This window comes from Leopardus geoffroyi, chromosome E2 (genome assembly GCF_018350155.1).
Source record: "Leopardus geoffroyi isolate Oge1 chromosome E2, O.geoffroyi_Oge1_pat1.0, whole genome shotgun sequence".
Lineage (NCBI taxonomy): Eukaryota > Metazoa > Chordata > Mammalia > Carnivora > Felidae > Leopardus > Leopardus geoffroyi.
Window position 1 is genome coordinate 34,205,891 of NC_059335.1, and position 21,314 is coordinate 34,227,204.

Below are 21,314 nucleotides of genomic sequence, written 5' to 3' on the forward strand. Positions count from 1 at the left end.
TGGGATTCAAACCCACAGCCATGACTCTGCCTGAAGCCTGGCCCTGGAGTCAGCCATGAGATTCTTGAGGGGCTGTCTCCGTCATGAATATATCTCCATATCAATTCCCTGTGGCAGACGGTATTTTCCAAAGATGGCCACCACAGTTCCTCCCATCCCACATGCTCTCCCTACAATGTGACAGTGACAGTCCTCTCACTGAGAGGCGGGTCTATGGAGGGAGCTGGTAACTACGGCAGAAGTGACATGATGTGACTTGCAAGGCTAGGTTCTATAAAAGATAACAAGGCATGCACCTGGTTCCCCTGGGATGCTCACTCTTGGAACCCAGCTGCCATATTATGTGGAAGTTCAGGCCGCACGGAAGGGTCGTGGGTAGGTGTTCCGGCTGACAGTTCCAGCTGAGGTCCCAGCTGACAGCCGGCATCAATTGCCAGACATATGCCTTCTAGATAACTCCAGCCCCTGTCATGGTCTGACTGCAACTGTTTGAGAAATCCTAAGCAAGAACCACTCCCGCTGAGCCCAGTGACCCCCAGAGCCATGAGAGACCATAAAGTTTGGGGTGATTTGGATGCAGCATAAATAACTGGGACCCCTTCCATCCTCTACCCCCTCACACATCCCTGAGGCCAGCCAGGGCCCGGTACACAGGCAGCACCTTCACGTGTAATTCACAAGCACACTGAAGTGTACAGGCAGCCCTGGTTATTCCGACCTGTTTGTCCCGACAACCTGGACTGTGGAAATAAACACCCAGACGGCAGGTGTTTTACATACTAGGCCAATTTGGGGAAATTGAGGCCTCCTGCTTGCGCAGTGAGGTCTCTACCAGGGCAAGGAAAGACGTCCTCCAACATTTTGCTCTAACGGCCTTACATTGTGTGTGGATCAAGGACAGAGGGTAAGACACTTGGCCTTAATCAGTTGACCTCTGGCCTCTCCTCTGTTTAAAAAATGCTTATTTATTTTTGGCGGGGGCAGAGAGAGAGGGAGACAGAGGATCCGAAGCAGGCTCTGCACTAACAGCGGCAAGCCCGGTGCAGAGCCCGAACTCACGAACCCCATGGGATCATGGCCTGAGCCGAAGTCGGACGCTTAACCGACCAAGCCACCCAGGCGCCCTGACCTCTGGCTTCTCCGAATCCCTGACTTTCTTTTAGACAGCTTTGTTGAGATATAACATTCACCCCTTTAAGGGTATACAAGTGAATGGTTTGAGTATACCTACAGTTGTTCAACCATCACTATAATTTCAGAGCATTTTTAATCACTGCCCCCCCCCAAGAAATCCCATAGTAATAGCAATTACTCCCCAGTCTCCTCCCAGGCCTAGACAGCCACTAGGCTGCCTTCTGTCTCTGTGGATTTGTCTAGTGTGGACATTTCACATAAATGGAATCATACAATATGTGATCTTTAATGACTGGCTGCTTTCATTTACCATAATGTTTTCAAAGTCCGTTCATATTTACCTTTCTATGGCTGAATAATATTCCATTGTGTGGACAGGCCACATTTTGTTTATCCATTCATCTGTTAATGGGCATTTGAGTCATCTCCACTTTTTGGCTATTCTGAACCATGCTGCAATGAACCTTTGTGTATGAATTTTTGCGTGGACATATGCTTTCATTTCCTTCGGGTAAATTCCTAGGAGTGGAATTGCTCTGATCCCTGGCCTTTGTCTTCTGTCCATTAGGCCAGGGATCCAGTATCTTCTTCACCCTGGGTAGGCCCACATACCTCATCCTTCAGGGCTTCTAGAGGAAGCCTGATTTCCACGCTGAGTTGGGTCTTCTATGCCACCCCACCTCCAACCTTTGCACTTTTCACACAATAATACGATTGCAACTTCAGGGGAGGGGACTCTGCTTGGGTTCACCATTGTCTGTCCCAGTGCCTGTCTCTTCTGTGGCTCTGGGGCAAGGAGAGGAAAGGGAATCTGGGGGCCAGATCAATCAGGAAAGGCTTCCTGGGGGAGGTGGGGCTGGAGCTTGGTCTAAGAATGCCTATAGATTGGTTTGCCCCACAGCTGGGCTGAGGGCTTTGAGGACTTTGGTGGAGGAAAGATGAGGAGAGCTGGGAGAAAAGAAGGATGGATGGGGGTGGGGGTGGGGGGACAGGCAGGCAGGCAGAGAACAAAGCTCAGAGCCCTGGGGTTTTTCGGTGGATGCCCCTCTAAGGCTGCAAAGTGCCTGTGACTCAGACTGGAGGGAGGTTCACAGGCTGCAGCTCGAGTCTCCTAGTTAACCCTCTCCTACCTGGAATGGAAAACCCACGACCCAAGCGCAATGCGTTAACTCTCAGTCGCCCAGTCCTTGAGCTGTAGGGCCAAGGGCTTTGGACGTGGCCGTGAGATCTCCCACAATCTGGTTAAATGAGGCTCAGCTGTCTGAGACACTGAATGGGGGGGGGGGGGTGCACATAAATACCGCTGAGTGACCTGCAGCAGGAGCTCCCGGCGACAGATGCATTTCTTAAGAATCGGTGCTTCTTCTAGGGAAAAGATGGCCTTCGCAGAAAGGGGGGAGTCGGCGCCAGGGCCTCAAGCCCCCCCTTAATTATGCTCCCGCTAACTAGCCCCAGGCACTGTTCAAACTCTTTATCTTATCCTTTCTGTCTGAGAAATATGTGTCATCTTCCCAGTGCCTGGCGACAAGAAAATGCCGAGCTCTTTTACTGGGGGGCGGGGGAGACGACACTGCGGTCCTAGTGCTGCTCAGTACCGGCCCAGAACCTAGCCCTGTGGTGTGTCCCCCGAGGGCGCAGCGCGGGGCCCTCGGGGTCGAGGCGCAGGCGGCGAGCTGGGGCCCCGAAGGCCCGGGCTGAGCCCACCCCTCGGTTCCCGCGTCCGCGGCCCTGAGCGCACGGTGCTCGGAACTCGGAGGTGTCCGCGACTCCGGCAGCACCGGCCCGGCAGGGTGCGAACCAGAGGCGTTCCGATCCGCGGAGTCCCAGCCTGGAACGTTCGGACCCTCGGATTCCGGCCTCGAGCGTTCGGACCCTCGGGTTCCGGCCCCCGCGGCGCTGAGAGCCCGGAGCGCCAGGGCGCGCCAGCCGCGGGATCCGAGCCGCGGACGGCGGGCGGGACAGCTCCCCCGCTCCGCCCGTGGGGAGCGCTCGCCCCTCCAGGAAGCGCCCGCCTCGCCTCCCCACCCCCGCCCCCTCTCGGCCGGAGGGAGGAGCCCGAGCCGCCGCCGCCGCCGCCCGCCCGCCCGGGAGGAGCACTGGACCCCAGGCGGCTGGGAGCGCACGCGAGCTGGCCAGGGCCGCGCGGGCAGCGCCCTGAGCCCGTCCCGCGCCCGCGGGCCCCGCCAAGCAGAGGAGCGCCCCGGGATGCCCCGGCGGCCCGGAGCGCGGGCAGCGGCAGCGGCGACCACGCCGTGAGGGCGGCGGCGCCCGCGGGACCCGTGGTGAGTGGGGCCCGGGCGAGCCAGGGGCGGGCGGGGCGCCCTGGCGCGAACGCTAAGTTCGGCCTTTCAGCTCGGCTTCTGGAGCCGGCGGCGGGTTGGAAGGAGGCTGGGTTCCGCCTCGGGGGCCGTGACACCCCAAGCCCCCGCCACCCGCGCGCACCCGGGCTCTGGCCTTTGGGTGACTCAGCTGCGACCCGGCCACGCGGGGGAGCTCCGGCTGCGCCCGGACCACCGTGGGGGAAAGAGGAAAGGGTGCTGGAGGAGGGTGGTGCCCCCCGGTGTCCGAGCCCAGCTGTGTAGGGACTCTCCTACCTCCTCCCTGGAGCCTGGGAGCGTCCGGAAAGGTAGAGTACCCGCTGCCGAAGTCCCAGCTGCCGAAGACTTGAGGTCGGGCTGGTCCCTGGCCAACTACCCCCCCCCCCCCCGCGCCGTAACCTGCTCTCAACCTCCATATCCCACCCACCCCCCCGCCCCCGCCCCAGCGTACTGCCGGAGAGCCAGCTCCCAGCCCAGGAAGAGGCTACGAAGGGAGGGCGTGGAGCTGGGCAGCTTCCCAGAAGTCGAAGTGTGTTTGCAAACTAGTTTTTTCGCAAAAGCTGTCTGGCACCTGTGTGGTTAAGGGGGGGTGGGTGAGGGGACATGGGAGAGAGAGCAAGACTCCTTCCTTTCCGTTTCTCGCAGCCCTGTTTTTCTGAGAATAGAGGTGTCTTACTCCCCTCTTCCCATCCCATCCCAGCCCCAGCCCCGACCTCTGTCCCCCTCCTTGGACAAGGCCTTTGGGAAGGGGCTCCTTCAAAGGGGACTGTGATTTGCCCAAGAGCACAAGTGGAACTGGAACCCAGGGCTCTGGGAGCCAGTTGAGGGTTCATCCTGGTGTCTGTGATTCTCCCAGCCCTGTTGCGTATTTCGGGAAGTGACACCCTCAAGGGATCTGGGAGAATGTGAGCTGCCCTTTGTTTTGTGTGCCCTTAGTTTTTGCTTGCCTAGGAGTGTGGGCTGTCATCCATGGATGGAGGGCTTTTTCTGTTCCTTGGGGCACCCACAGCTTCAGTAATTGGTGCGGACGTGGGAACCCCTTTGTACCCTTCAGCAGTTGCAACCTGTCTGTGGCCAGCTTGGGGAGACCTGGGGCTGAATGCCCACCCGGTGGCGGGCTGGGGGCCCTTCCTTTTCTCTGACCTGGTGCTTATCTGTAAAATGGGCTAATTGTCCAGGACCTGTGTGCCTGGAGGCTGGGTGCAAACATGAAGACATAAAGGAGTGGTTTTATTGCAATCCCTCTGGCACAGGGCCCAGTGAGCACTGCTTTGGCCCCAGGCACGCGGTCACTCAGGCAGGTTTCTCCATGGAAAGAACCAGGGGCTGGGAATGTGGACACTTGGGTTCTCCTTGCCCTCTGCCACTTCCTGTCTATGTGCCTTGTCACTCACTGGGCTTGGGGCTTTTTCCATCTGTAAAATGAAGCAAACTATGACACATTCCCATTTCTAGGGCTGGGAGGCTGGAACCGGGGGACAGGGGTTCTGCAAAGTGGGGTGCACTTCACGAATGGCAAGTGTGGTGTTTCAAGGGACCCCTCCCCTCCCAGGGGCCATGAAAATTAAAAACTCAGGTACATAAGAGGGCCGGGAATAGAGCCTCTCTGTTTCTATACCTGTAAAGTAGGGAGAACAATACGCTGTATAGCTTTGTGATCTTTTAGGGCGGTTGTGTATTTATTTAAAGGTAGTTGTGAGGATTAAATTAGGTGACAAAGGGTTCACATGCCAGCATTTTGATTGGTCTGGTGGTAAGCACTCGGTGACTGGTAACTGTGAGTATCGTTATTCCTGGGAATATCCATAATCCCGGTGAGGGCAGCTGCATTTAGGATTCCTTCTGGGATTTTCTCAGGCCAGCCTGCTCCTCCTTCTCCCACCTCCTCCCTGGAGAGAGGAGCCTCAGAAGCCAAATGTCAGACTTCTGGACTGTTCAAGGTGCAGAGTCCTGAGTGGGAAGGTTCTACCAAAGAGAACATCATGAGGGATGCTGGGTGCAAAACTGTTCCCCCTCCGTGCACCTTGGGCTGGCCCACAGGGCTCTGAGGAGTGACAGAAAAGCTCCTGTCAGAGCAGGGAGCATTGGGGGCAGGAAACGTCCCCTACTGAGAAACCCCCAGCCCAGGGCCAGGGCCCCGTCTGCCTGCTGGAAGTCTCCTTCCCTCTGTCCCCCTCTAACCCTTACAGGAGCTGCTGAATCGGGGCCAATCATTTCAAGAACCCAGCCCCCTCTGCCTTGGAGAATTGGCTCAGAAAGGGAACAGGATTCCCTCCCCTCCTGCCCAGCCCCCTGCAGGACACAGGATGGGCTCCTTCGGAGCCAGGAGGCTGGGTCACCCTAGGATCTTGGTAGCCAACAACAGGAAAAGGGGACAGTCATGTCCCACCCCCACTGTCCAGAGGGAGAATATGGGGTCCTAAGGGGGGTCATGGCTTCCTGAGGTCCTGCACTGCCTCAGAACTGCGTGGGGGTCCCAGGCGCCTTCTCGTCGTCAGCCCAGTGCCCTCTCCCCTCATTGAGCCACCCGGCCTCTGCTCCCATGGCGGAGTCAAGTGGACTGTGCTCTTCAGTGTCCTGGAGTGTTTCTCTCCTAGCTCTGTCCTCACCTTCTTCCTCCGGGGTCTGAGATGAGGCTAATTAGCTGCTACTTGCTCGCTATGTATCACCTTGCTTAATTTTTCTCGGGCGTTAGCCACCTTCTACACTCATTTATTCATTTGTGTATCACCTTATTATCTGCCCCCCTTCCCAAAGAGTGTCAGCGCCACGAACAGGCGAGGATAGTGTCCATCTTGTCCAGGGCCCTTTCCCTGCACTTGGAGAAGATAAATGACTGGGGCTGCCCCGCACTGTAGCCTCCTGTTAAAGGACTCTGTGATGTTGGCTGATGGAGCCCCGAGGAGTCATAAGCTTGCCCTCTCGGGTCTCTGGAGGGAGCCCTGCTCTCCCTGCTAAGTGCTGGGAGACCAGCACAGGGCAGCGGCCTTGCTGATGGAGGAGGGAAATGTACGAGTCTGGAGAAGGTGGGATTTGCCTGGCACTGAAGGACCCGGGGCTGGAGGAGACTGAGGTGGCAGCTGCTGCCATGGGCTGCCCACTCAGGGGGCTGAGGTGTACTGGGGAGAGTCCCCATTCCCCGTGTGACCTGGGCCATGTCTCTTAACCCCTCTGACCTCCACTTCTTTGTCTAGGAAATGGGGACTCTTAGACCACGAGCTGCCCCCACTGCTCTCTTCATGGGGTTCTTTAGGCAGCTTTGAAACGGCTTGTAAACCGAAGAGGGCGGTGTATGGATGTCATTCCTCTTCCACCTGTGGCTTTAGGTCCCACCTTCCATTCATTGTGTGGCCACCTGTCGTCACTCAACAAATGTTTACTGAACAGCTCCTCTGGGCCTGGGGCTGTGCTGAAGCTGGGAACACGGCTATGGAGCTCAGAGTGGAATGGGCGGGGGGACAGAGAGAGGCCAGCAAATGACAAGGAGACAGAAAGACTTCAGATAGTGGAAAATGCCCCAAAGAGAATAAAGCAAGGTAGAGTGAATGACGGGGGAGTGCAGTGTGTGAGGCTCAGGGAGGCCTCTAGAGCAGGAGGTGGTGACATTCGAGCTGGCATGCTAATCCAGGGCCTTAGTCTCTGGTTCATGGCTGTATCCCAGCCGTGCCTGGTGCCCAGCAGGTGCTCAGTGGATATTTTTGAATGAAAGAGGGAGGCGTGCCCCAGAGGAAACAGCACATGCAAAAGCCTTGCGTTGGGAACATGCTTCGTGTGTTCCAAGACCCCATTCTCCTTATGACCCAGCTCTCTTTCTCCTTTCGGTGGCTCTTGTTGGGAGCTGGGGGCATCTGGTTTGCTGACTGTATCCCTGCTCTCCCCTCCCCATGATGCAGGAGAGAGCATGCTCAGCTCCCAGCAGAAGACGCCATTCAACCTCTCCCTCCTTTGGGCCCCAGCAATCTTTCCAAGTCACCCCGCGGCCCCTCAGGAAGGGGTGCGCATTGCAGCGTGCACATAGGGAGCCCAGCTGCCTGGTGTCACGCTCTGATTTGCCATGGACCAGCTGGATGACCTTGGGCAGTGTATTCGTTTTCTAGCGCTGCTATAACAAAGAACCCAAAACCGGACGGCTCAAAATCGCAGAAATATATTCTGTTTCGGAGGCCAGAAGTCCAAATTCAAGGTGTGGGCAGGGCCATGTTCCTCTAAAGGCTTTAGGGGAGGTGTGTTTCCTTGCCTCTTCAGGCTTCTGGGGACATCACACCGATCTCTGTCTCCTTCCCTCAGTGTCTTCATACGGTCCCTCTCATAAGGACACCAGTCGTATTGGATTAACAGCCCATCCTACCCCTGTATGACCTCATCTTAACTAGTCACATCTGCAGCTCCTGTATTTCCAGATAAGATCACGTTCTGAGGAATTAGGAGGGTAGGATTTCACCTTCGCTTTGGGGGGAACATAATTCAACCTCTAACCTCTACATAACCTCTTTGTGCCTCAGTTCTCCGATCAGTAAAATGGGATGCTAGTAAGAGGGCACATGTCCTGGGATTGCAGGGAGGCCTAAACAGAATGCTGTCAACCTCAGGGCAGGGCCAGGCACGCCCAGTGCATGCTACTGTTTACTTCTCCTCAGGGAGGACTTCCTGGGAGCTGGGACCCAGAGCTGAAGAACAGATGGCAATGTCCTGGACCAGGAGGACTTGCTGAGAAGGGCCTGGGCCTGAAGTAGCACCTGCTGTCTGGCTCACAGACACCCCTCCGCGCTGTCTGGCTGAGGAGGGGCAGGCGGCACCCCTTCAGTGTGGCAGGGTGTGGGCTGGGCAGCATAAAAGCTACTGAAACTGTAAGACACCGTTAACAAAGAGTAGGGAGAGCCCCACATGCGGAGATGTGAGCAGAGGTCTAACCCCCATGCAGGAACCCACGAGGGGATTCAGTACTGGGTGAGCCCCGATGACTTTCAGGGCCCATCAGTCCAGAGATTTTGGGTGGGAGCTTGGGGCTGAGGCTCAGAGCAGCCCAGGAAAGACTGAGGGATATTTAGAGACTCCTCAAGGCTGGAAGGAGCCCAGGCTCTTCACAGGCAGGGAAACTGAGGCACAGAGAGGGGAAGTAACTTGGAAGAATTCCAAAAGCACACTTTTTGGGCACCCCTGTCTCTAGTCTCCCCGTGGTAGTTCCCAGGTAGGCATGGGCACCACAGGGCAAGGCCCAGGGCGGCTTCCGTCCCTCAGGCTGCCACACAGCCCCCTACAAATGAAGCCAGGTTGGAATGACTTTGGCTGGTGTTCACTGTCACCATGCCCTCCACCCTCCATTAGCTTGGTCCACCCTCCGAGCTTGGCCAGACCCACTCCTGAGTTCCCGAAGTACTTTCTGTATCCCAGAGTATATCTACACCCGTCCTCTGTCGCGCTTCCTGTGAGGTGGGAGGGCGGGCCATCACCTGCTCCACTTTGCTGATGAAGGAGCTGAGGCCTAGGAGGGAGGAGGTGGCAGAAGCAGGCCTTGACTCCTGACTCCCAGAGGGGTGGGGGGTGGGCTGGAGGCCACCGTGCAGCCTGCTGCAGCAGCCCCTCGAGGGATAGGCTGGGGAGACACGGGGCCAAGCCCTTTGGACCAAGATTGAGCTGAACCAGGGGCCTCGGGGTCCCAAGGGAGGCCCCCTTCCCCAGGGGCCAGAGCTTAGTGATTAGGTGGGGGCTGCAGAGAATAGCCTCCCCTGGGTGTGGTCTGATGGAAGCTGGGGACCCCAGGGGTGTCAGACCCCTGCTGCAGCTTCCACGCTGTGCTGTCTGCATCTATATTTATCCCCATAATGGCCCGGCTGCCTGTCGGGAATGCGGTGTCTTCTGAGTATAGCAGCCGGGAGCCTAGCTAAGGTAGAGAGGCGATTTGTGGATTTGTGTCCAGATGCCCCCTTCACCTTGCACCTCGGAGCCAGCCCCGCCCACTCTGGGGGCTGTCCCTGGCAGGGGTTTGCAGGAAGGGCCCAGGGGTATGAGCACCTTGGGGCTGGACCGCCCCCCCGCCCAACTCTGAGAACTGGGGCTGTGGGATGTTGGGGTTGGTGTATGCCTGGGAAGGTGGGACCAGATAAACCAAAATCCTTTCGGCTCAGGGATTCAGGGGACTGACTGGTGATTCTGAAATCCCAGACTTCACCAGCCCTGGAATTCTGAGAATCTGTAGTCCGCCTTCACCTTTTCACTCTTCCTCACTTTCAACAAAGGACAGTGACATCTCCTAAGCCAGTACTTACAATATGGTGACGATGTCAGTGCCCTCCCCCCCCCCACAGACCAGGGGCTCAGGAGGGGCTTTGTAGAGGAGTCCTCGAGTCTTATCACATTATAAAACATACAAAATAGAGCAGACATCCCACACGTACAACTCCGTGACTGTCCACACACCAGAGCATTTGTCAGCAGCAGCCGGACAAGGAACAGAAATGTGACCATCACCGAAGCCCCCTGGTGCCCCCTTCGGGTCACAAGCACCCCTCCCTCCTGACTTCCAGCAGCACAGATCCATTTGGCCTGCATTTAACTTCGTATAAATGAAATCAGACAGGACCATGCGCTCCTTTATGTCTGCTCTTCTCCATTCAGCGTGTTCGTGAGACCCGTCCGGATCACTGGCACCCTCGTTCTGCCCTCGTGCCCCCAGCAGTATAGTCTACTGCGTGGGTGTTCACATTTCTTTATCCCTCCTCCTGATGAGGGGTGTTCAGGGTGCATCCAGTCTGGAGCTACCGTAAATAGTGCTGCCGTGAAAGTCGGGGCGGGGGCGGGGGGGTCCTTTGGTGAACACAGGCGCATGTTTCTGTGGGGCATTGCTGGCTCATCACAGGGGCTCCGTCGCGTAGCTTAGGTAGACCCTGCCAAACGTCCCTCCAAGGCAGTCATCCCGGGCACACACCCTTTGGCAGCATGAGAGTTCCAGGTGCTCCACGCCCTTGTCACCACTTGCTATTGTCAGCCTTTTTCCTTTTGGCCATCCTGGGAGGGGCGGTGGGGAGGTGGGAGGGGGCACAGCAGTATCACTTGCGTTTGGTTTTGCTGAGCCGAGCTGGAAGAATGAAAAAGCAAAGTACACAAGGGGGAAGGGCGCTCCAGGCAGGTGGAACAGCATATGCAGTATGGTGGAGAAGCATTGCTGGACCTCTGTGTGGTGGACACCACAGCTGGAGCCGGAAGTGGGAGGGGCTCTGTCGGGGGTCGGAGGGAGGGGCTTGGATGTCGTCCAGAGAACGGCCCAGAGCCACGGAGAGGTCTTCCTCATTGTGAGCCAGCACTTACAGTGTGTTAGGCATTTTTTACTTTCTGTTTGATGGATAAGAAAACTAAGATTCAGAAGGACCGAGCTTATCCAGAGTCATCTTAGCAGAGGCTCTGGATTGCAGATCCTTCCAAGCCTCATTTTGCTCATCTGGAGAATGGGGGTGATCCTAACCTCTTGCTTAAGGATGCTGTGAAGCCGTAGAAGTTCAAGCCCATCAGGTATCGGGCACAGGGTCTGGGGCGGACATTATTATTACTCTCATTTTATTATTATCTCTCCATCAGCACGGCCACACTCACCTCCTCCCTTCCCTTCCAGCTGACAGGGTGGGAGTAGGCCCACCCATCTCCTACGTCTAGGAAGGGCTGGCCCAGAACTCCAGCCCCAGCACCCTGTTTTTCTTCCCCATGGCAGGTCTCCCAGAGGCTGAAGTTTGTAGTGATGGTTAATTTTATGTGTCAAATTGACTAGGCTCTGGTGACCAGTTGTTTGGTTAAACACCAGTCTGACGTTGCTGTCTAGGTATTGTTTTAGATCTGATTAACATTTAAATCAGTAGACTTTTATTAAAGCAGATTACCCTCCATTATGTGGGTGGGTCTCGTCCAATCAACTGAAGGCCTTTTATAAAAGTAAAGACCAAGTTTCTCCAAGTAGAAGGAATTCAGCCCCAAGACTCCAACATAGAGGGGCGCACAGCTGGCACCTGGCTCAATTGGTAGAGCATGCAACTCTTTTTTTTTTTTTTTAATTGTTTTAATGTTTATTTTTGAGAGAGAGAGATAGAGTGTGAGCGGGAGAGGGGCAGAGAGAGAGGGAGACACGGAATCCGAAGCAAGTTCCAGGCTCTGAGCTGTCAGCACAGAGCACGACGCAGGGCTCGAACTCACGAGCTGTGAGATCATGACCTGAGCCAAAGCGGATGCTTAACCGGCTGAGCCACCCAGGTGCCCCAGCATGCAACTCTTGATCTTGGGGTTCTGAGTGTGAGCCCCATGTTGGGGGTAAGTCATTTTTTAAAAAAAATACTGAAACATAGAAATCTTGCCTAGTTTCTAGTCTGCCTGTCCTGTCCTGTCCTGTGGATTTTGACCTCAAGACTGCCACATCACCTCTGACCTGAATTCCCAGCTTTCCGTCTTGTCCTACAGATTTAGAATTTGCCAGCCCCCACAGTTGCACGAGCCAATTCTTTAAAAGAAATCCCTTTCTATATATATAGATATCCCATTTGTTCTGTTTTCTTTGGGGAAGCCTAATACAGCTACCATCTGTCTTTCTGGATCTTCTCATCTAGGAAATGGGGCGAAGGAGCAACTTAGATCTAGACATATTTGAGACATGATCTGACCCCAGAAGTTCAGCCAGTGCAGCCACTGGGGCCAGTGGGGACCAGGCATCTGGTTAGCCAAGGGTTCCAGCTCACAGTGTCACCCTCTAGACCAAACATTGCAAACTCAGAGATCTGCAGAGACCTGGCCTGCAGGCTCCGTGTGTGAGGCTGACAGTCCTTGTATGAGGACCAGATACAACGTCTGCCTTATTCTGCCGAGCGTGGGCTAAGCAGAGCCACCCCTGACACATGGTCAGCCATTGGGCGGCCATATTGCAACCTCTGATCTAGGAGCTCAGGCTCAGATGGGTGGCCTCAGCATCACCTGGGAGCTTGTTAGAAATGCAGATATTATGGAGCGCCTGAGTGGCTTAGTCAGTTAAGCGTCTGACTTCATGGTTCATGAGTTCGAGCCCCGTGTTGGTCTCTGTGCCGACAGCTCAGAGCCCGGAGCCTGCTTTGAATTCTCTCTCTCTGCCCCTCCCAACTCACCCTCTGTCTCTGTCTCTGCCTCTGTCTCTCTCTCTCTAAGATGAATAACATTAAAATAATAATAATAATAATAATAAAAATAAACGCAGACATGGAGGTCTCTCCCCAGACCTGCTGAATCAGAATCTGCATTTTAGCAAGATGCCCACCTGGCCACCCCCCTGGTGTCTGTGTGTACTTTATTAGCCCACCGCAGAATCACCAGGAGTGCTGTTAAAACACAGGTTGCTAAGTGCCACTCTAGGGATTCTGACTGAGCAGGTCTGGTGGAGCCCAGGATGCTGCATTTCTTTGTGTGTGTGTGTGTGTGTGTGTGTGTGTGTGTGTGTGTGTGTGTATCAATTTTTTAATGTTTTATTTATTTTTGAGAGAGAGATAGAGTGGAAGCAGGGGAAGGGCAGAGAGAGAGGGAGACACAGAATCCGAAGCAGGCTCCAGGCTCTGAGCTGTCCGCACAGAGGCTCCAGGCTCTGAGCTGTCCGCACAGAGCCTGACGTGGGGCTCGAACTCACAAACCCCGAGATCATGACCTGAGCCAAAGTCAAACACTCAACCAATTGAACCACTCAGGCACCCCCAGGATGCTGCATTTCTTTGTGTGTGTGTGTGTGTGTATGTGTGTGTGTGTGTGTGTGTGTGTGTGTGTGTGTGTGTATCAAATTTTTAATGTTTTATTTATATTTGAGAGAGAAATAGAGTGGAAGCAGGGGAAGGGCAGAGAGAGAGGGAGACACAGAATCCGAAGCAGACTCCAGGCTCTGAGCTGTCAGCACAGAGCCTGACGCGGGGCTCGAACTCACAAACCCCGAGATCATGACCTGAGCCAAAGTCAAACACTCAACCAATTGAGCCACTCAGGCACCCCCAGGATGCTGCATTTCTACCAAGCTCCCAGGAGATGCTGAGGTGGCCCATCTGGGAAAATACATGGAGCCATGAGAGCCTAGGGCCATCGCCCCTGGAGCCTTTGTGGTCAGTGATTAAACCCCACTGAGTGGGGTTTGCTGCATGGATAAGGACCCAGAGGCCCTGAAGGATGCACCTTATGGGGTCTGAATCCGTTATCCACTCCCTGGCCCCCCACCCACCACCTTGCTCTCCACTGGTATCCCAGCACTGTGTCTTCCACTTAAGGGGAACCTAGGGCCGTGTTTCTCAACCAGTTTTAACTCTTTGTCCCCTTTACATGATCTGCAAACTTCACGTATCTCCTGGGGTTTGGATCTGCCCTGCGTCCCCCAGCCGTCAAGAATTGCTGATAACAGCACAAGCTGCAAACTGTCATTCTAAGTGCTTTACTGCATTTATTCCTTGCAACACCCCCCGGGAGCACTCTCGCCATCTGCCATTTTGTAGAGGGGGAAACTGAGACCAGAGACGTTACGTAACTTGCTCAGGGTCACACAGCAGATAAATGGCAGAGCCAGGGATTGAAAGTCAGGCATTCTGAGTCCAGCGTCTGTGCTCTTAACTGTTGGGGGTACTGATCAGAGGACTGAGCCCCTGTCCTTGTTACTACCACTAACAAGACTTTGTAGAGCATTTTTGTTCCACAGTTGGCACCGAAACCAGAATTTCTTTTCCATCTTCTAAATATCAAGTTGAAGACGCTTTTTCATGCAGCACGTGATCCCCCCGCCAGAAGTCCTGATCGGCCGTCCCATTGTTACACTTGCCCCGTCGTCCCCACCACTTGAGACTCTGGGGTGGGGGCTGCTGCCTCCCTGAGCACCTCGGTCAGCCCTTCCCTTCCCTTCTATCCCCTCTTTTCCCCAGCTGGCTCTCCAGGTCTCCAGCTCAGCTGTCTGCCTCCCCCACCCCCACTGCCCATCTCCCTGTGCCTGCCTCTCGGTGTCTCCTTGTCCCTGCCCATCTCTGAGTCGGGAACCCTTCTGGCCTCACCATCTCCTCCCTGCAGTGAGTGAGGCACACAGCCCAGCCCCTGGGTCCTGAACCACTGGAGCCAATAGTGGGTGAAAGGATAGAGTCAGGCAACGTGGCCTTCGGCCTCGGCATCATCCTTCCCTATTTTAGAAAAACCACTGCCCCTTCTTGGGCCTCAGTTTCCACTCTTGCGAAGTGGGATATGAGGCCCTCTCCTGCTGGTCTCTTGGAGTAATCTTGAGGCTCCAGGGTTTGAGTAATGGCTTTGTGATATTTGTGATGTATGTCAGGGAGACGTGGTTGTGATTTCTCTGGGGCTGGAGATTAAAGAGCCTGTATGGTGGGTTCTCTCCCTCCCTCATTCATTGGCAAGCATTTATTCAGCACTCGGTATGTGCAGAGGCCGCCCTAGGTGCTAGAGAAGCAGGAATGATCCCTCCCTCGTGGAGGTTATGTTCTAGGGGGCCAGACAGACAATACACAGGCAAATAGACAAGTAAAGTGACTGCACATTACAATGGTCTGTGAAGGGAACAGTGTGGTTGTGATCGTGTTGAGACAGAAATTGCATTAGCTCAAGTGACCAGGGAAGGCCTCTGACAACTAAGACCCATCCTGTGAAGAAAAGCACATCTGGCAGAGGGAATAGCAAATGCAAAGGCCCTGAGGTAGAAGAGAGGCTGATCTGTTTGCAGAGCAGGAGGAAGCCCGTGTTGCTGGGACAGACAGGGGGAGGGGGAGGGTGGCATGAGATGGGGTCAGGTCAAGCAGGGCCCTATAAGCCTGGAGAGAATTTGGGTTTGGTGTGGCCTGGAAGGCGAAGCCACTGGAAGATTTTTAGGTAGAACTGTGGTGGCCTCTGATTTGCATGTGTAAAGACTCACTCTGGCTCCTCGTTGCTCCGGGAGATCTGTCATGGACCAGTGCATGGCTGGGCGTGAGATGATGGCGGTCTGGCTGGGCCAAGGCAGCGGAAGGGGGGAGGGGGTGATAAGGACATTGCTCGCTGCATCTTGAGGTGGAATCTACACAGCAGGGGGATATGGGTAGTGGCGGGGGGCGGGGGGAAGGAAAGAGAGAGGTCAAGGATGATGGGTTCCTAGGTTTCTGGCTAAGACCATAATGTTCTAGATCTATGGTTCAGCGCCAGCGTCTCCAAATCCCGTCCTGTCCTCCCCGAAGGGCAAGATGTATTAGCTGGGGCCACTAGAGCCTGTGGGGGCCAAGGCCTCTGTGTCTTGTTCATTCGTTACTCTTCACCGCAGGGCACTCAAGGAATGTTTGTGAAATGACTGAATGGGAATCCCCAAGCCCTGCTTTCTCTTTGCCTCCGCTGACCCATCCGTAAAAGCAACTACTAGTTTTGTATTATCCCCGGCTTCCAGCTCCTTCCCTGGGGATCCGGTCGCCCTAGAAGGCCCGTGCCCATCTGGGCCAAGAATCGGGACCATCTGCGAGCAGGCCCTGCCTGGCTCCCCATGCCCCCTGTGCAGCCCGTAACCTCAAATGACCTGTGGAGCGGGTGCTGCATCAGGGAGGTTTCCATTTCGCCCAGATGCGCATGGCAGGCCCAGCCCTCCCTTAATGACACCTTGCCCGCCTGCCCTCTTGCTGGAGTAGGAGGGGAGGGGGCCTGGCCCAGCATAAGCTGTGATTTCTTTTTCCGTTGCGTCAGGCCTCAGGGTCCGGCCCGCCTGCCCGCTGCCGGGCTGGCACAGAGGGGCCCACTCTGACCCTCGCCTGCCCCAACTCCGGACATCATGTGCTCCCCATTTCGGGGATCCAGAAGCTTCCAGCCAGAGGGTGAGTTGGGGACGGGGGAACCTAGCCCTGGCTGGGGGAGACGTGCCCCTGCCCTGCCCACCCCTTGCTCGCTCTAGCCAGGGCCTGCCAGCTAGACCAGGTGGAGTCACGGTGGACTCCGAGGAGCTCGGCCCAGCCTGACCCTCCCCTGTGACCTGGCCCTCCCTGCCATGCCCTCCGCCAGGCCGGAGCCGGTGTGGGGCAGGAGGACAGCGCAGGGACACTGGAGTGACGACAGTGGCTCGGACTGGGGGAGGGCAGGGGAGAAGCGGCCCCACGGTGTTCATAGGCCTACGTGCCTTTGCCTGTGTTGGTCTGGGGCGTGTGTACATGTGCGTGTGTGTGACCACACACGTGTGTCCATGCACAGGAAGTGTGTCAGCCTTGGCGTGCGTCCTGACACCCCTCAGGAGGAAAATAGATGCCTCTGACTTGGCAGCAGGGGACAGGTGGCCCTTGTGGGGCCGTCTAGCGTGTCACAAAGGGGACCCGTGAGGTGCAGAGGAGGCGGGTAAACTGGACCCCACCCCCTCAGTGATGACCCCAGAAGTGCGGACAATGCGACTCCAGAGGAACTGGGGTTCCCTCTGCCTGGCCGACTCCCCTGTGTCCCCACCCAGGTCCTAGTTCCCAACCACGCTCAGCAGCACCCCTACCCCGGCCAGAAGCACACAGATTGGCCTGGGGAGGCCAGAGAGACCCAGCTTATGCCCTGCCTCTGCGGTTACCTGGCTGTGAGACCTCGGGCAGGTGACCTCTGTTCTCTGGGCCTCAGCTTCCTCATCTGTAAAATGGGGGTGACTGTTGTGACCCACCCCACCTCAGGGCGACTGTGAGCACAAACAGGTGTTCTCCCAGCCGCACGGCAAGGTGTCCCTTTTGGACGTCCCTATCCCCTCCGCCCTCCTGACTGGGTCGAGGATTTGCTCACCCCGCCCCCATGTGGAAGGCCACCCAGCTGCACACGGGGAGAGTGAATGCAGTCCTCCGGCCCCTCCAGTGGAAACTAATTTTTACACGACAAGAATAAATCCTGCAGGCAAATTGCAGTGCTGCCCTGACGCTCCGGGCTCGCGTGATTATGATGAGGTTGTCGGGACAGACAGTGGGAGGGAGAGGGCTGAGGACTGGCTTTGCCACTGTCCGGATCCTCCCAGGCATGCCCGGGGCTCGCTGTGTCTGCAGAGGGAGAGGGGGCCTCTGGTGCCAGCCCCACACTGGCCTGGGCCTCCCGCAGACTGGGGCATCTGTCTGCCCAGCCAGAGGCTGGCGCTCAGGGGTCATGGCTATGGCCTCAGGGCTATGGCTGGGGTCAGAGGGAGACGGGTGGGCGTGCTTTGGTCCCTCCTCCCTGGATGACAGCAGCCTCCTCGCCAGCCCCCCTGCTGCCTCTCCTAGCCTAACATCCCCTCCTCCCCACAGGGGCTGGAGCCAGCTTTTCCAAACATCAGGTCATGCCACCTCTCTGCTTAAAACCCTCTGAGACTTCCGTCACTCACAACAAAGCCCCAGTACCCCCAGGACCTGGCTGCTGTCCCCAAGCCGTCAGCCAGGCTGTGAGGGCTGAGACTGGGCAGCCTTTTTACTGCGGGATCCCTGTCCTGGCTTGGTTCTTGGGACCTAGTAGATGCTCAGTAAACACTCTAGAGTGGATGAACGAGCCTCGGGGTCCTTGTCTGGAAAACAGGGTGATATTAGTCCCTGACCCACAAGACTGAATGAGAATTAGAGACATGGTGCAGATCACGTGCCCAGCTCGTGGTCAACACTGTGAGTAAGTAAGTCGGGTTCGCGTCCCCCCCGAGGGAACACCCTTCTCTTACCTCTCCCCCCTGGGGGAGTACAGAGCTGGTTACTCACTCAGCAGGGAGGGGCTGAAATATTAGTCAAGGCCTCATCCACATGGGGTCAGGGCTTGTGTTAACTACACACGAGCCAGTGGAAGAGACCTGACCACAGGAGTTCGGCAAGGCTGTATCTTGATGTCTCGTGGGTAGAAGTGGAAACTGAGGCACAGAGAGCCAGATGGCTTGTCCGCAGGGCCTTGTTATGGGCGGAACCCAGAGCTCCCCCCCACCCCCGAGATGGGTTTGTCTTCACTTGCTCCAAATGAACACTTTGCGCTTGCTGGAAAACAGAACTGCTTAACGTAAGCAAATGCCAGTAATTAGCTGTGACAGTGGAAGGGTACATAAGGCCCTGGGCATGGAATCTGGGGAAGTCACGTACGAGCGGAAGAGTTCTATGTTGGGAATAATGACCAACTCAGGCAGAATCTGAGCCATGTGGAGGGTTTGTCCGTTCACTGATTTAGACACTCGTTCCTCTTTTTTATTCAACAAGCATACACTAAGTGCCTCCTTGTGCCTCAGTCCCTGTGCATCGGCCCAGGATACAAGATGAACAAGACTGCAATGAACAAAGTCGAATTTTGGATAAGTTATCAGAAGTGAGCTTCCTAGTGGCCAAAGCAATGAGGGAAACCTGAGCAATGATAAGCCCCACGGTAGCCACACGATTCCAAACTGTTAATTGCTCAGGAGAAGCCTAGGTTTTCCTGGCAAAATGAATATTTTAGGTGCCCACGTCCACTGTGATCTGTCGCCGGTTTGGCAGGGGCACCTTGGACTTGTGTGTGTAACAGTTGACCGGCACAGATAATACCTTCAAACTAAACATGCCTGCTAAGGACCCGTTTTTCTTCATTCTCCTTCGGTCAAGCTTTTGCTTGTGTTATCCCATGCACACACCTTTCCTTCCGTCTCTACCTGCATCTGGAAGGGTCAGGTTGGTGACACCGCCTCGGGGTAGGGTGGGAGAGCGGATGTGTGTGCCCTCTCTGACCCCCACCTCTCTCCCCGCCCAGACTGCCAGGAGCTGCTGCCAGCACCGACAACCCCTATGGCCTACATCCCTGGTGGGGGCGCCCCGGCAGCGGGGGCGGCCCCCGTGGGCTCCCAGTATTGTGTGTGCAAGGTGGAACTGTCAGTGAGTGGCCAGAACCTGCTGGACCGGGATGTCACCTCCAAGTCTGACCCCTTCTGTGTCCTCTTTACAGAGAACGATGGCAGGTGGATTGAGGTGAGGCCCCTCCATGCGTGCCCTGGCTGGGTGGAGGGTGGCTGGGTTGCCGGGGAGGGGTTCCCACTGGATCCTGGGACCTCCAGGTTAGACAGACCCTTGGAGGTCATTGGAGGGTGGGCCAGGGGTTACTTAGAAGATTGTTGCTTTTAAAATTGGATTTTAGGGACACCTGGGTAGCTCAGTCAAGTGTCTGACTCTTGCTTTTGGCTCAGGTCATGATCTCACAGTTCATGAGATTGAGTCTTGCATTAGGCTCTGTGCTGACAGTGCAGAGCCTGCTTGGGATTCTCTCTTTCTCCCTCCCTCTCTGTCCCTCCCCTGCTTGCATTCTCTCTTTCTCTCTCTCTCAAAATAAATAAACATTTTTAAAAATTGTATTTATATTATTATTTCAAATAATTGTATTTGTAAGTTATTATAATTCATAGATTTAGGTTTATAATTATATTGTTTCATATCATAATATTTTATTAAGTTTGTCTATTTATTTTGAGAGAGAGAGAGCGAGCGAGCATGCACGCAAGCAGAGGAGGGGCAGAGAGAGAGGGAGAGAGAAAATCCCAAGCTGACTCCATACTGTCTGCACAGAGCCCTATGTGGGGCTCAAACTCATGAACCAGGAGATCATGACTTGAGCTAAAGTCTGACAATCAACCCACTGAGTCACCCAGGTGTACCCCCCCATATCATAATATTTTAAATTACTGTAATATATAGTTAAAATATATTTTAGGGTTTTACAAAATGCTTCCATTTTTAAAACAACCTTCCACATTTATTTTTTGTTAAGTTTATTTATTTATTTTGAGATAGAGAGTACACTTGTATGAGTGGGGTGGGGGGCAGAGAGAGAGAGAGAGAGAGAGAGAGAGAGGGACCCACTGTTAACCGTTTGGTGTCCGGCCTTTGAGATAGTTTTATGCATGTAAAATTTCCAAAATACGTATCTATTTTTAATAATTATCCAGCTGAGCCACAGCGGGCAGCCCAATGAACGTACTGTGGTTTACAAAGAGTTTCCACAGATGTTGGCTCCTTCTCACGATGCCAAGGAACTGGTGCTGAGATTGTTGACCCATTTCACAGAGGGAAAACGGGCCCAGAGTGGGTAGGGGCCCCTCTGTGTCACCCAGTGCATTGGTGATACAGCCAGAAGCGGGAGGTGGAACATGAGGTCAGCCGAGGACTAAAGCCAGCATGTCTGGAGCACCCTGGTTCCCTCTGCCGGGTCTCTGGGACCTCCGCCTACCCCTCAGGGAACGGTGTAATCCCCACCGCACCACACCCCCACTCGTGGCATCCACCCCCCACCCCTGACAATCTGTCTCTCACCCAGGCTGGCCACCCTGGCTAAAAATAGCCCAGGGCCAAGACTTCTTCCATCCCTGCTTCTCCAGCCCTTGGAAATGGACTGGGTGGGAGGAAAAATCAACATAGCCCAGGCCCCAAAATAGACTATCGCCCAGAGTCCGTGGTTTGGGGCCTCAGTGTAGAGGCCAGGAGACAGTGTTCTTGTCCCAGCCCCACCGCTGACCCACAGTACAAGGCCCTGTCTTTACCCAGGCCTTGGTTTCCACAGTGGGGGGCGGGGGGGGGGGGGGGATTTGGTCTGTACAGTTCCCAGTTTGGACATTCCAGGAATCTGTACAACGTACCAACATCTGCCCCCACCTGCCCCTACGTACCCCTCCCTCTTTCTGTTCCCTCCCTCAGCTTCCATGTGAAATGTGGTTTGAAAAAAGGGTTCTTCCAAGATAAAAAGGCTGAAAAGCACGGATAGTCAAATCCCTTCGTTGCACAGAACTGGAAACAGAGGCTCTGATGACGAAAGGGACTTACTGTCTGCCACTTACCTAGGCAGAGACATGGCTCAAGCTCTTCCCCTGGCACCTGGTGTGGAGCCAGAGTCGAAGAGTTAAGACTGTCTGTGCTAGAGCCAGACCTGGGTTCAAATGTTGACACTGCCCGTCTGGCTGTT

General features: G+C 55.3%; 1 protein-coding gene across 2 annotated transcripts in view; it reads left to right on the forward strand.

Moving 5' to 3' along the window:
* The first annotated feature begins 3,308 nt into the window (after nt 1-3,308).
* CPNE2 (copine 2) overlaps nt 3,309-21,314 on the forward strand; it is a 46,557-nt gene continuing 28,551 nt past the window's right edge. Inside the window, exons 1-2 of one of the 2 annotated variants that reach the window (XM_045442839.1) lie at nt 3,309-3,416; nt 19,119-19,333. In XM_045442839.1, the coding sequence (XP_045298795.1) occupies nt 19,154-19,333 (180 nt within the window). In that variant the 5' untranslated portion in view covers nt 3,309-3,416; nt 19,119-19,153. Of the gene's footprint in view, nt 3,417-19,118; nt 19,334-21,314 lie in introns of those variants that run through there. The other variant, XR_006702677.1, reaches the window with a different exon arrangement.